The sequence below is a fragment of the Crotalus tigris genome, unplaced genomic scaffold, assembly GCF_016545835.1.
Source record: "Crotalus tigris isolate CLP2741 ecotype Arizona unplaced genomic scaffold, ASM1654583v1 scf7180000024398.1132909, whole genome shotgun sequence".
NCBI classification, from domain to species: domain Eukaryota; kingdom Metazoa; phylum Chordata; class Lepidosauria; order Squamata; family Viperidae; genus Crotalus; species Crotalus tigris.
The window spans coordinates 970630-985057 of record NW_024100566.1 but is presented as its reverse complement, the minus strand read 5'-3'; the positions used below and the strand labels follow the sequence as shown (position 1 = coordinate 985057).

General features: G+C 37.3%; 1 protein-coding gene across 2 annotated transcripts; it reads right to left on the bottom strand.

Annotated features, from left to right (window-relative positions):
- Window positions 1-5511: 5511 nt before the first annotated feature.
- On the bottom strand, window positions 5512-12025 carry LOC120301836 (hemojuvelin-like). Of its 2 annotated transcripts, none has more exons than XM_039329514.1 (4): window positions 11888-12025; window positions 11088-11251; window positions 9477-9979; window positions 5512-7552 (listed from the first exon to the last, which is right to left on the bottom strand). In XM_039329514.1, the coding sequence occupies exons 2-4, from the start codon at window positions 11197-11199 to the stop codon at window positions 6929-6931; spliced, it is 1239 nt and encodes a 412-aa protein (XP_039185448.1). In that variant the 5' UTR covers window positions 11200-11251; window positions 11888-12025; the 3' UTR covers window positions 5512-6928. The 2 variants fall into 2 exon arrangements, with proteins under 2 accessions (XP_039185448.1, XP_039185447.1); XM_039329513.1 differs by having other exon boundaries at window positions 11497-12020.
- Between the last annotated feature and the right edge of the window lie 2403 nt (window positions 12026-14428).

Here is a 14428-nt window from a genome sequence, read left to right as displayed (position 1 = left end):
ACCCTCATTACCCTTCTTTGCATCTTTGCAATTTTGTCTGAATTTTTCTTAAAATGATGTGCCCAGAACCGACCAATGGGTCAACAGGTAATAAATTAAAATAAATTTGAATAAATTTGGAAAGTATATTTGTATTGCTGTGGCCATTTGCTTTTTTAGCAGCCATGTCACACAGCTAATTCAGTTCAGTTTGCAATCCTCAACTATTCTAAGATAATTTTCACACATTGTATTATCAAGTAGTTCCTCATTCTATATTTGTGCATTTGGTGTCTGTTTCCTAAATCTTCAATTGACTTGATACATATAGTATTCTAATTTGAGTTTAAAGTTTTGTTTTGCTTATGTTTCAGTTTGCCATCAATTCTTTATTTCAAAAATTGCTCCTTATTTAGGATTAAAATTTAGCATTCATTTTCAGGTTAATAAAGAATATTGTTTAATGCCTCTGGGAAATGCCCCTTATGTGCAAACAGCAATTTTAATTTCACCTGTCTATCTTCGGAAAAGCCCATTTTCAGATGCATGACTCATGAATAGCATCACTGAAATCAGTGAGAACATTTGACTAATACAAATCTTTATTTCAGTAGAACTTGTATGACCAACTTAGAATACTCTTTTAAGTAGCTTAGAAATATTGTATACAATCTTATTAAATGTTAAGTTTCATATTTTCTAAAATGCGGTATATCTATTATTATTCTAATAAAGTTTTATATTTTAAGACATGTGTTATAGAGTATTATATTAGTTTTACAATGAGCAGGAGTCTCTGTTTTGGAGCTCTTCAGGTAATATAACTTTTTATGGTCAACATAGCTCTCTATTTTTATGTAAATTTTAATAGTATATTCAAAGCTTCCTGGAGAGAAATTGTTCCTTTTTTTTCTTATCTCCTCTCATTCTTTCCCAAAAGAAGCATTTGCCCCATTTAATGAATTATGATTCTTATCCCTAGCTAGCCTGTTGAAGTTCCTGCCCTATTGAACAGCATCTCTCCCTGAGATTCAGGCAGCCCCACTTATTAGACTTCCAGAAGGTATTTAAAACCTGGCAGTTTCTACATCTATTCATATCTGGATGTTAACAAGCTCTGCTAATTGATTGATTGACTGACATTCTTTTGTAGTAGAATGGGAATGAATTTTCTTGAGCTTGGTTATGTGGGTTGGTTGATCAGTTTATTGTTGCTTGGTTTTAACCTTTTGTATGTAACCCAAAGTGGTGAGTGATATTTGAGATGGGTGGCCAACTTTCTAAAATAAAGAAATCTCTCTAGATTTTTCTAGTCTCCAAATCTAAAGGACGTTAGACTAGATGAAGCCAAGTACTGATCACAACTTTATCAAAGATTTTTGAGAGCCAATGGTTGTATTTAAAATTTTGAAAACAAACAAGTTGTTCCCCCCTTATGGCTTTTTATGGAGGGTATGGATAATGATGATAACCTTTATTGACAATTTTTATTGTGGGCACAATGGCACACTTTAAAAATGAAATGTAGTTGCTTGCTCTCAAAGTGTACACATATAGTACATAACACACATTTAAACATACTATATACAAGATATGTATAGACCTACACCCTTACATATAAGTAACATATAAATATTAATCACATGAATACTCTCAAAATCTACATTTATCAGAAGGCAAACAAATGAAGTTGGTCCCTACTAGCCCCCCCCCCCACGCAGCTACTTCTTTTTCCTTTCCTTCTGAACAGGTTGACAAAGTCCAAAGCTGATGGTTACCCATCCTTTTTATTTCCTATGAATGCCCCTGGGATCCTTCTACAAGTAAAGTGGCACGAATTCTGCCACTGCGCTTATGGCATTCCTTCTCCCTTCATGTTGTGTGACTCTGGAGTCCATCATGTCAACACTAACTTCTGTTTCTAATGTTTCCACCTCCAAGCGGCTGCTATAAATCCCCAGCTTCCATGAATTGTGAAGCACTTCTCAGCAAGAGCATAGTCAAAACAGATGCTCTAACAGCTGTGTCAGCAGATCAGAATATGAAGCCCAGAAGTCAACTACCATATATATGTCTCCACTTTGCATGGTGAATGTCTTAATGATTAATGTCAGGCTGTGTATCTCCATATTTCCTAACTACCGAAGCTGCTATGCTGTTTGGCATCCATATGTAATTCTTCTAGCACAGCTTTCCTTAACATGGTGCCCTCCAGAGGTGCTAGGAATTGCCATTTATAGTAGCAAAGAATCAGGTTAAAATATCTCCTCAGCTTTCCTTCTTTTTTGACATCTCTCCTGGCTTTGCATATCTTTGCTCAAGAGGCATGATGGATCTCCTGTTGTTGTTGTTGTTTAACCTGGTGTACTACTCAGCCTGACTGAAAATACTTCACTTGATGACTTGAGTGAAATCAGTTACAGCCTCTTTTTATTTCTCCTATACCTGTGTTCAACCCAAAAATGGGAGTCCTATTTTCTTTCTAGAAGCTTTTAAGCATTGTTGGATATTCAAATGCTATTCTCTAGCATTTGAATATCAAAAAGACCAGTTCAATCTAATTTGCACAGAAGAATGTAGAGAAAATGGCTCACATCAGGAATGTAGGCTGAAGAGACTTACAGTATATACAGTACATAGTGCATATATATAAGCATGCATATATAAAGATAGATAGATAGATAGATAGATAGATAGATAGATAGATAGATAGATAGATAGATAGATAGAGAGGGAGGTAGGGAGAGAGAGAGAAGGAGAGAGAGAGAGAGAGCAGCTACAATAGTATTACAGACATGGGTGGGAGGCATTTACAATTGTTCCCAATTTGGATCTGTTTTTAACCCTGTTTGGTCTAATTTTAATTTCTTTTGCTTGGAAAGATCTTCTCACTTCCATTTTTACCACCTAAATAATCTGTATTTCAAACCAAATGTGTGAATGAACATTTCAGTGAACAGCTGTGTTTACCCCAACATCACTAGCAAAACAAAACATCTATTTAAATTGTTGCTAGTTCAAAAGTTGATCTCTCCTTTATCCCATTACTGCTGTGGGTTTGCAGTTTGTAATGAGGAACATTATGAAAGGTCTTCTGAATACACAATACACATGACTAGACAAGGTAAAGTGATTAACAAAAATCTTAGGAAGGATTCAACAACAAATGTCTAGCTGTGGAATCTCTTTAAGAAATGGGAATCCCAGAACATCTCATTGCCTTCTTGAAGAAACCTTTTGTAGGGAGAGATGGAGATGACCTTAGAAAAAATATTCAGAAATTATTACTACATCAATAGGTCTGAAAACATGTTTTAAGCCCAAGAAACAGGGAAAATATTAGGAAGAGACCCAGTCTGGCTCCTCTTTAACTCCCTGGGATATAAGAAAAATGGTAAGGAAAATGATGACAGGCTTGCAAGAATCTATTATGATAACGTATAGTTGTAGTCTTCTTCTGGGGTCTGTTCCCTGATCTGGTCAACCCTGAATGGTTGGTATCTATACAGAACAACACAGTCACGCTACTACCCACCACGCTCGTGAGTTCATCGAACCCTAGCACTCCACAAGCAATTCCATTAACAAACACATTGACCTACAACCAGCCTATGAACCTCCTTCAGAATCCATATCAAGCACAAAGCCAACCAGAGACAGCACCAACCCTCAACCAACCCATGGAAGTTCCCCCTTCCACCAGCAGTTCACCTCCCAATGACCGCCCCATCACAAGACCCATCAAAAGACTCAGATGACTCACACCTGACCCATCACAAGACCCATCACAGACCCTCACTTGACATACCCACACATAAAGCCTTTATAAACAGAAGAATAATGACATCCCCTAACTCTGCTGAAGATGTTACAGTACCTAGCCTGGTAATCAAATGTTCAGAAGCCAACTCACAAGCTCAGAGATCAAACCTTCATCCTCACCTATACAGAGAATAGGAAGCCACAGTCTTGACAGAATAAGGGAAAACCAATGGGTTCCAGGCTGGCAAAAGTGTGAAACAAGGCTATGTACTGTCTCCTTATTCATTCAGACTATATGCTGAACCTATATTGAGAGAAGTTAAATTGGAAGATGATGAGCATGTTTTTAAAATGGAAGAAAAACATCAATAACCTTCACTATTGATGATGCTACTCTGATGGTTGACAATGCAAATTATTTGAAAGCTCTAGTAATGAAAATCAAGTATCACAGTAAAAAAAATAGAGGCTAAGATTAAATATAAAAAGAACATAAAAATAACGGATACAGCAACCAGCTTTAAAACAGAGTGAAGCTATTTAAATGGTTGATAACTTCTGCCTTTAAGATTGACTGTAAATATCCAATGTAGACTAGCACTTGGTAGGAGAGCAATAAAAGTCTTGGAAAGGATACTCAGATGCTGTAATGTGTATATACCTACAAAGATGAGAATCATGCAAGGAATGGTTTCCTCTATGACAGTCTATGGAAGTGAAAGTTGGACTTTAAAGAAGCCGGATGGAGAAAGTATTTATACTTTTGAACGATGATGTTGGGAAGACACCTGCCAGTATCATACAAAGACAAGAAAATGAACAATGGATCATAGAACAAACCAACCCAGATTTGTCACTCAAGGTACAAATGCCTAACCAACACTAGGAGGAAATGCTTTCCATTGTTGCCCTGGTGAAATAGTTTAACATTGGACATTCCAGTAGTAGGGGACATGATGGCAGTGTTCCAATATCTCAGGGGCTGCCACAAAGAAGAGGGAGTCAAACTATTTTCCAAAGCACCTGAAGGCAGGACAAGAAGTAACGGGTGGAAACTAACCAAAGAGAGGAGCAACCTAGAACTAAGGAGAAACTTCCTGACAGTTAGAACAATTAACCAGTGGAACAACCTGCCTCCAGAAGCTGTGACTGCTCCAACACTGGAAGTTTTTAAGAAGAAACTGGACAGCCATTTGTCCGAAATGGTATAGGGTTTCCTGCCTGAGCAGGGGGTTGGACTAGATGACCTCCAAGGTCCCTTCCAACTTTATCATCATCATCATCATCATCATCATCATCATCATCATTATTATTATTATTATTATTATTATTATTATTATTATTATTATTTAGGTTGAACTACAGCTCTTTTTAATTAGCTCAGATATCACCTTTGGAATTATATGTGCCAGATAATTATGAATATTCTCCTTATAGCTGTATGAATGAAGATTAGTGACCAAGAGCCTTCAGAAACGGGTGGCATACAAATGGAAAACATATATTAATATTATATCGTAGCGTGGATTTATTTATTTATTGTAAACCACTGATAGTTACGTGAGTGCAGTAGTATGAAAATCAAATAATATCCCGATATTGCAAGTTTCTCCCAATTCAATAAGAGGGTAGCTAGCTCTATTAAATTTCTGCTGGAAAACAATCATTTTCTGATTACCAGTACTAAGCCCTAGCAAGCCCTAATGAATTCTGTGCAATAGATGTATAGTTTTCCCATTATGGAAAAGAATAACTGCTAAGCAACATAACTAAAAACATGTTTAACTTTATTAAACTGTTTTCATATTTATACTTTTGAATCATTTTTCCAATTGCAATATGTTACTTTGGGTCATCACACATCTGTATAAACATCTCACCAACATTCTGAGGACTGATTTGGAATAAACCTTCTGTGTATTTAAGACACATTTTGACAGATATTCAACCCACATAAAATTATATTGAAGCTCATGGGATATGAAGAATAAAACATATAACTTAATTGCATCCACAAATTATCATCTTTAAAATACATTCTTGATTTATGTTCTTCAGATAAGGGCACCAGAACAGTGAAATGGAAACCAGTACAAATCTTACATACATTGCCTTTACTTTAGCGTCTGTGTGTATGGGCATGTGTGAATGCTAGTGCAAAGGAGTTGTGACATTGTACAAACCTGCACTGCCACTGCAAACCCCATTTCAATCCACATCCAATACTCTTAAAGTGCTATCTTGTCTCTGACTTTAATAATGGAACCAACTTAATTCAAGAATATGTTGGGAACTGCTGTTCAAATCTCACTCCATAGAATCTACATTCTGAGCTATCAATGGGAAAAGTTTGTCAGGGAAAAGGAAAACAAGTACTGAGTAAAAGAGATAATGTGTTCTTCTGACTGCATTTATAGTTCAGGCATTTATAGTGATTGCATCTGAGTAGCCCCTACATTTTTTGAGGAGTACCCATTTTTCTTTCTATTATAAACAAATCATTATAGACATTTAGAGCAAAGTTGTTTTCTAGAAACACTGACTTTGCAAACTAAAACTTAATGAAAGAGGCAATGTAGTTTCAGTGTTATTTCTGTAGATAGCTGTGAATTTCCAGTTTTCAGAAGAGATTAAACAAACCAGAATGCTGAGAAGAAAAAATGGTTTATTACATTCAGTGTACTGTCCAGATATTTTAAGGTGCCAAAGAACATTTACTATTAGTTTTCTTCTCAGGTTTTCATTAAATCTTTAAAAACAAAAACAAAACAAAAAAACCTTAAAGCAACTGAATGCCCATATTAATGCCAAAGCATTTCCTTTGTCTGATTTTGTCATTAATATTTAAGGACCTTAACTAAGGATGTTGTCAAATTCTGGGAAAGAGTTCCAGTTCATAACTGTCACTAGGCTATGTGGGAAATATAGTGCAAGGTCCTCTTGATTAATTGCACTAAGAAGCATTAGGAATACAAATCCCAATCACCACAGGATAGAGAAATATTCCTAACTTCCTGGAATGTTCCAGGTCTTAAGAATGAGATTTCCACAGAAAAACTTGGAAGGGACACCTAACTCTAGTTTTAAAACAGGCTGGGGTAGCTCACCTATCAGCACTTAGAAAGCCATTTGGGGAAATAAGCCATATTTGCTGATCCCCTGGACTTTTTAGTCACCACTAAAATGTTCACATATACAGTTGTATACACAGTTGTAGTACTGTGATTAAGAGAAGGAAGGGTGAACTGCAAGGATGAGAAGTCCTATCACTGTGGAAAATGTGGATTTTCTTGGAATCTGGATGGAGTGCTCTGGCATCTTCCAATGCTTTCTGTGCTGCTTGAGTAAAGTTAACATCTCCTGAAGTCATCACATCAAAGATACATGACTGGAAGTAGATGTCTTCAACTGGTAGCTTCTCCTTACATAGCAGATGAGCTTTCTTTCTGGTCAGGCTACCTTTTGGGTGACAGCAGTTATGTATAGAGATGCGCTGGCTGAGAAAGCATCCTGACATACACAGCTGGAGATCCTGTTCATCTGTGAAGGAGAATGCTATCTCCTTAGCTGTCCGGATGGAGAAGGACAGGTGCTTTCCTACCTGGCGCACAGCAATGGTGGTACCAATGTATGTTGCTTGGATTGTTATGTACTGCCCAGGTATATGTTCATGAATGGTTAAGCTATTTCCTCCAGGCTTCTCACCACCATTCACTGAACCATCTGCGAATGCTACTGGCAGGTTGTCCATTTCTGCCTGGTAGACTTTCTCTTCAATGCACTCTTTCATGTTTTTAAATATAATGGTGAGCTGTAAAGGAATAATAGCTTTAAAATACATGGGATAGTTCAAATAACTAACTTCTCTAAGAGCCATTCAATGACCGATTCATATATTACCATCAAAAGAGAACACACATCAAGTTAAAATCTTTTACTCTAGTTTAACACTATTCATCAGATATGACTGAAGTCTAAAATTAACTAAGATACTTTTTCTTATGTAACTGAAGAAAAGGGGGTAACACAAACACACATCACCTCTTATCAGGAGACCTGCTAAACTTAACTACCATCCTCTATCCAAAACCACAACCATGGAATCACAGTGCTGGATTCTATACTACAGAAGAGAGACAAATTAGGGGTCTCCAGCAACAGCAGCACCCTCCCCTAAATAAAAAAAGGGTCTGGTTTACCTATGGCAGAACATACAGTAATTCAGAGCTGAAAAAAAGCAGAAAGCATAAACCTCTTGTGGGATTTCTGGAAAAACAATGGAGCATAAAAGATAAACTGCTTCTTCCATTATGGGTTGATACTAAGCTGCTTCCAGGCATGTTTCTTCACCAACTATAGTAAAGTACATTGGCTCTTCAGAGCAAGTTGGTTCACATATCAGGAAGCATTGTTTGACCTGGGGAATCTCCAAGCTTTCAACCAGAGATGGAATAGTCCTTGCCATTCATTCTTTTTAACTAAAGGTGACTGAACTATCTTAGGAACAATGACAAATTCCAGTCAGACCACTGGAAGCTACAATAATGTTAAATCCCTGCAAATCCTGGGAATTGTATCAGAAATCCTACATGAGTGATAAGAGCAGATATTGGAACTAGTATGCCAACAACATTCCCCTCAGTTATAAACCCACTACATAGATTTAATTTCCTGATTGGAGAGGGCAAAGAATGTTTTCCAATCTATTAGGAAGGCACCTGTGAGAAAAGGCTCACACACATTCTTAAATTATCAGAGGAAACCAAGGAAAACTTTGATAAGATATTGGCTTGGATCAGATACAGGTAGTCCTTGACCTACTACCACAACTGAGTGCAAAACCTCTGTTGTTAAGCAAGACAGTTAAGTGAATTTTGCCCCATTTTACAACCTTTCTTGCCATCGTAAAATGAATTACCACAGTTGTTAAGTTACTAACAGAGTTGAGGGTGAAGGTTTGTTCTCCAAGCTTGTGGGTTGGTTTCCGAACATCTCATTACCCATTGTTCACAAGACTCATCACAAGATTCTCACTGATTACTCACACAAGACCCATCACAAGACCCTCACTTGACACACCTACACACGAAGCCCTTATAAACAGAAGAATACCAACACTGTCATCTCCTAAACTCCACTGAAGATGCTACCTAGCCTGGTAACAAAACATCCAGAAACCAACCCACAAGCTCGGAGAACAAGCCTTCACCCTCATCCTATACCTGAGCTACAGATATTCACCACCATTGCAAACTAACAGGGTTCTTAAATGAATCTGGCTTCCCTATTGATTTTGCTTGTTAGAAGGTCACAACAGTTTATCATACGACTTCAGAACTGCAACTGTCATAAATATGAGTCAGTTGCCAAGCCTCTGAACTTTGATCATGTGATCACAGGAATGCTGCAATGGTTGTAAGTGTGAAAAATGATCATAAGTTAGTTTTTTCAGTTCCATTGTAATTTCGAACAGTCACAAAATGAACTGTTATAAGTCAAGGATTATCTGTATTACATTAAACTATGATGTTGTTTGTTTGATTTTGACAGCATGTTATATAATCCAATTCTACAATTTCCCCTTTACCATTCTCCCAAAAAAAAATCAAATCACACCAGCAAAATCAGACATTTTGCCAGCACTTTCTCAAGCTGTTGGGAATTCTCAAATGGGATGCTGGAGAATACATTCACCCTGTGGGTTGCCCAACCCCAATAGGAAAGAGTAATTCTACCTTGCCAATTCCAGTGACATTTGATCCTTTAATGATAGGATAACTAGTGGCTTGCACAAACAAATTATTGTTGTCCAGAAGTGGCCAGGAGCCTTCAACTTGGCAAGTGTAGAACTCATCACTGAAGGTCCGGACATGAGGATCCCCAAAGACAGCACAATACTGATATGTGGGGTATTGGTTATGTTTGTGGATAAAACTCTTCTCATAGTCACAGGTGTCTATGGATGGGAAATCATGTTTGTTGGGTGCCAGGGCTGGAGGTCGTGGCACTGCAGTTGGCTCTTCCTTGGAACAGTTGTTCTGAATTATGAGGTCTTCAATGACATAAACAGCTGCATGGTATGCCAAGTCCCCACGACAAGTGCGGGCTGTCCTCCGAGTGCAGCTGGAGTAAGCGCTCAAAGCATTACAGTAGGCAGTGTTCCTTTTAAAATTATGCATGCTTGCTGTGGCATCTATAAATTCAGAATTACAGCGTGAAATCTTGCATTGGGATTCAACTATACAAAGGGAAATCAAAGAAAACTATTAGATATAAGACTGAAGATTCATTCTTCAACATCCTTTGCAAAACTGCAAGAATCTCCTCCATACTACTTGACTCATCACTTAGCAATTTCATGAGTAAAACCTGGCCATCTGGCCCCAAAGTCTCTAAATCTTTTTAAATGTCCGCTGGAATTTAAACAAATTTAAATAAATAATAAAGATCTAGATAACTTGAGTTCTGAATAGAACAGAAAATGCCTCCTGCATAAATTCCTCAAGTCAGAAAGAGGTAATTCACCCTATCTTCACTCTTCATTGCTGTCTATTTTTCTGGAACTGCAGGGGCTTTGCTGTGCTTCCCCACATCCATCCCTGGCTAACTCTGCTGGAGATCTCAGGAGGTTTTTTTCCCTTTCTTTAGCAAGAAAGCTAAAGATAAAAGCATTTCTACATATGAGAGGTTTTCTCTAAGTTGGTTCTCTTCAGATATAATGACTCCAACTCCCATAAATCTCCAGTCACTATAGCCAAACTGACTGGGGAGTTATAGGTACTGCCATCCAATTAAGAAGACTTAAGGGACAGGAATATAATGGACCTTTAATGTATCAGCATAGTCCTCTTCTGAATAATATTTTTATAACAAATATCCAGAAGATCAGAAATAGAAATGGAAACAGGCTCTTATAGAAAACAGGGCAAGGCACTCATAGACATAAGTGCTTCAGACAAAACCAAAAACAAGATTTATTCTTGAAGTACCCAGAATTTCCTTTGACTATTATAGCAGAGAATTGATGGCACAATCACTCAATATTTTGAGACAAAAATGCATGAAAACTGTAGCTTCAAACTGTATCCTACCCCCTCACCTGCAAAAAACAAAGAAAAAATCCAGCCCTGCTCATTTTTCATGGGTGTTCTGCTTGATTCAAATAAAGGTTATCCAGGGACAGAGACAATAGAGTCTCAATAGGAAGTCAATAAGAACAACAAATGTCAAGCTAATATGGTTTTTGCTGAGTGAAGTTTTCAGGGACAGACTTTAATTCAGCAGTATTGGAAAGACCTTAATTTAGAACTAACCTCCCAAAATAACTTAGACAGCAAATCTCTTACCATGTTTATATAACAGGAGGAGGGCCAGCAGTTTAATGAAGAAGCTTAGATTTGTTGAGTAAAGCAGATTCACGCTGCAGGCTGATAGCCTTGTTCTGAACCATTCAGTCATTTTGGAAGTTGGTCATTCAAGTCTCTCCTCACCTTTTCTTTCCACTGGTTTGCTGTAAATAAACATAGACTGAAATAAATCTTGTTGGTGTTCTCCAGCTTTATGCCACACAATCTGGTCTCCTGAAACATTGTTGACCTCTACTTTTTTTAATTTGTAGCTCTTATTTTGAATTCTATTAGGGAGAAAGAAATTGAGACAATGAAATTATTCTTTTTTGGTATTCCTATCATCATAGAGACCATCATACTTCTATGAAGTCAATTCTTACCTGAAATAATTGGAAAGTATAGTTACCTAAGGTTTCCTTTTCGGACCAGTGACTAGCTTAGAAATCTCTGCTTCACAGTCTTGTGAACTAGTTCACGAGATTCTTCTCATATTCTTAGCAGCCCTCTCTGGTGACTTGAAATATGCTCCAATATAAAAAATCCTTTGCAACAAGATATTCCTTTTGAGGGCTTCGCTTTTCAGCCAAGATGGAAGATTCTTGACTTAAACAATACAAGGTAGAGGAAGATATGTTCTTCCCCTTTTATCCACCTCCAACATCAATCAAAGCAGAATGTGAAAGATGATTAATTTCAGGCTGGCAAACCACCATCAAACTGTGAGCAATCATTCATGCAACAATGTCTTTGTCCACAATTTTGGTGGCCCAGCTAGTTGCAGGTATATTTTGACTTACTCTCTGAGGAACTTTCATTGTTGTCTTGTTCAAGAGCACTACAGCAATCAAGAAGGACCTTCTTTCATTTTCCAGTAAACAATTCCTCCATTCCTACTGTCCAGGGCTGATTTTACAAGAGTGACAATCTACACATCCCAATCACATTTGTGCGCTACTGTGCTACTTTCACTAAAGTCAATAAACTATGGCAGAGACTTTGCCCCTGTTTCCAAACTTGGTTTGGAAGGTTAATGATCAACCAGTTGATACAATATCTGCATACAATATCCCTATAACAAGATGACAGAACCCAAAAATATTTAAGATTTCACAATAGGTAGCGAGTTTCAGAGAAAGATCCCTGAGTCGCTGTTGAATCACTGAATCACTCCCATAAGATGCCCAAGAGTTGGCTTGTGTATCTCAGTTTGCAGTATCAATTCAAACAGGAACAACAATTCATTCTTAATCAGTTCAATTCATTCCTAATCAGTTCAGTTAATGATCTAAGGGCTGAATTCTCATAGCATGCTAAGTTTATTTAAGGTGGATTACCTAAGAGCTGAGACTTAGTTGTAAAAATCCCTTCCATTTGGTTAGCTTACCATTCAATATATTGCATAAACTCTGATACCAAAATGGGTTAATTCAGTGATTAACTTCAGCAAGGTTACTGAACTAACCGTCTTTCTGAGTTTACACAGTATATTGAATGATAAGATAATCAAATAGGATGGGGTTTGCACAACAGAGATTTGTAGTTGTATGGAGGAAAAACAAGTATGGAGTGAATAGTGCTATGTACACTGTTCTAAGTTTCTGAAAGAAAGGCAGTCTAGAAATATAACAATCATTTTACCCACCTTTTCTCTTAAAGAGAAAATCCTCAAGTCCTACAAGTACTTTTAAGACTCACAATGTGCACATGTAGTTGAAGAGAGAGAGAGAGAGAGAAAGCACAATCCACAGCTCCTGGGTCACCTTTTTCATGGTTCTCAGTTCTTCTTCCTCATTATTGTGATTCCTAAAAATTAACAGCTTGGTTTTCTGCTATCTTGAAGAAGGAAACATGTGAGAACTATTAATGCAAATTTTAAAATAGGGATAACACATTTAAAGGAAACCAGCACCAATTCCATCCCAGATCCTGCCTTATCCAGACATATGACAAGGTCATTCCTACCTTGTGGCTCTCAATCCTTCCAATGTTCCATATGACCATTAGCTACCAAATGGTTGTCAAACCTGAGTTACATAAATCAGACCATTATTGCTTATTAAATAAAGAAACATGTTAGCACAATATGAGCTCAGCTTTTTAGGGGTGTCCATATGGAACAGGTAGAAAACTGGTTCACATGAAGGCAAAGTTTGCAGAATAAATCACACAATTAGCTATAGTCGCACCATAAACTACATTGTTTTCTAAACAACAATGGCTCCATTCATATGCAGCATGCCAAACTGAAATCGAACCAAATCAAACAGAATAACACAGTTGGAAGGGACCTTAAATGTCTTCTAATCCAAACCTCTGCTCAGACAGGAGACCTTATACCATTCTGGACAAATGGCTGCCCACTCTCTTCTTGAAAACCTCCAGTAATGGAGCACATACAACTTCTGAAGGCAAGCCGTGCTACTAGTTTATTGTTCTCATTGTGAGGAAATTTCTCCTTAGTTCTAGGTTGCAACCAAAATATAACTTAGGCCATGGGTTTCCAAATGGATTTTGATAAAGCAGCGTAGATTCACATGTTGCCTAAACCATATTGTGGTATATTTGTAAATCAAACACATTTGAAGATCAAACAATGCTCCATCTCAGAGGATGCTCACACTAAGCTACACTCTCTTATTAATTTCATTTTTCAAAATAAGACCTCCAGGGTAGATGCAGAGCTCAGAAGCATTCTGAGAAATAAAGATTATGTCTCAAGATAATAACTTTATAAAAAGTTTCCCATTTGTTTTAATTTAAAAAAACTATTAAAAATAGACTAAAATTAGACATGGAGTCTGCATGTACATGGGTATTGTGGACTCAGATAATACATCCTCAGCCAGCACTTCAGGGGTATAATTGAGGGATTCTTTTTGTCCTGTCAAGTGAATGAAATAAAAAAAAAACAAGTAGCTTAACCCAGAAGAAAATGCTAGCTTACTTCCCTTCTTTTAACTTTCCTTATATCACAAGCCATTTTAAATCCCTCTCAAAATGACTTATATTATCAAGCAACTGAAGTCCAACTGTTCTGAGTATTTAATATGGTTTGCAAGCTCAGCCTACACACTTTGAAACAAGCCCCATGAAAATAATTGAGCAGTTATTCCATACATATCTTTTAAAAAGATTAATCAAGATTTATTTTGATTAATGCTTTGATGAAACACTTCCCAAAACTCTCAGGCCTGTGGTCTAAACTGGGAAGTCCCCCCTCAAAAAAATATTCCAAAATACAATAGTGATCGATAGAGCCATTTGTGGTGGGTATAAAAAAAAGTTAAGGAGGGGTGGAATCATGAAGCCCCTGTTGCCATCTTGACTTTTTTGACTCC

What these genes read in the sequence shown, in the direction of transcription:
- LOC120301836 (XM_039329514.1), bottom strand. Translation starts at nt 11,199, where the DNA reads ATGACTGAATGGTTCAGAACAAGGCTATCAGCCTGCAGCGTGAATCTG. An exon ending in CCTCCTGTTATATAAACATG is followed by an intron (nt 9,980 to 11,087) that starts GTAAGAGATTTG and finishes CCCTTTGTATAG; the next exon opens with TTGAATCCCAATGCAAGATT. An exon ending in ATGTCACTGGAATTGGCAAG is followed by an intron (nt 7,553 to 9,476) that starts GTAGAATTACTC and finishes ATTCCTTTACAG; the next exon opens with CTCACCATTATATTTAAAAA.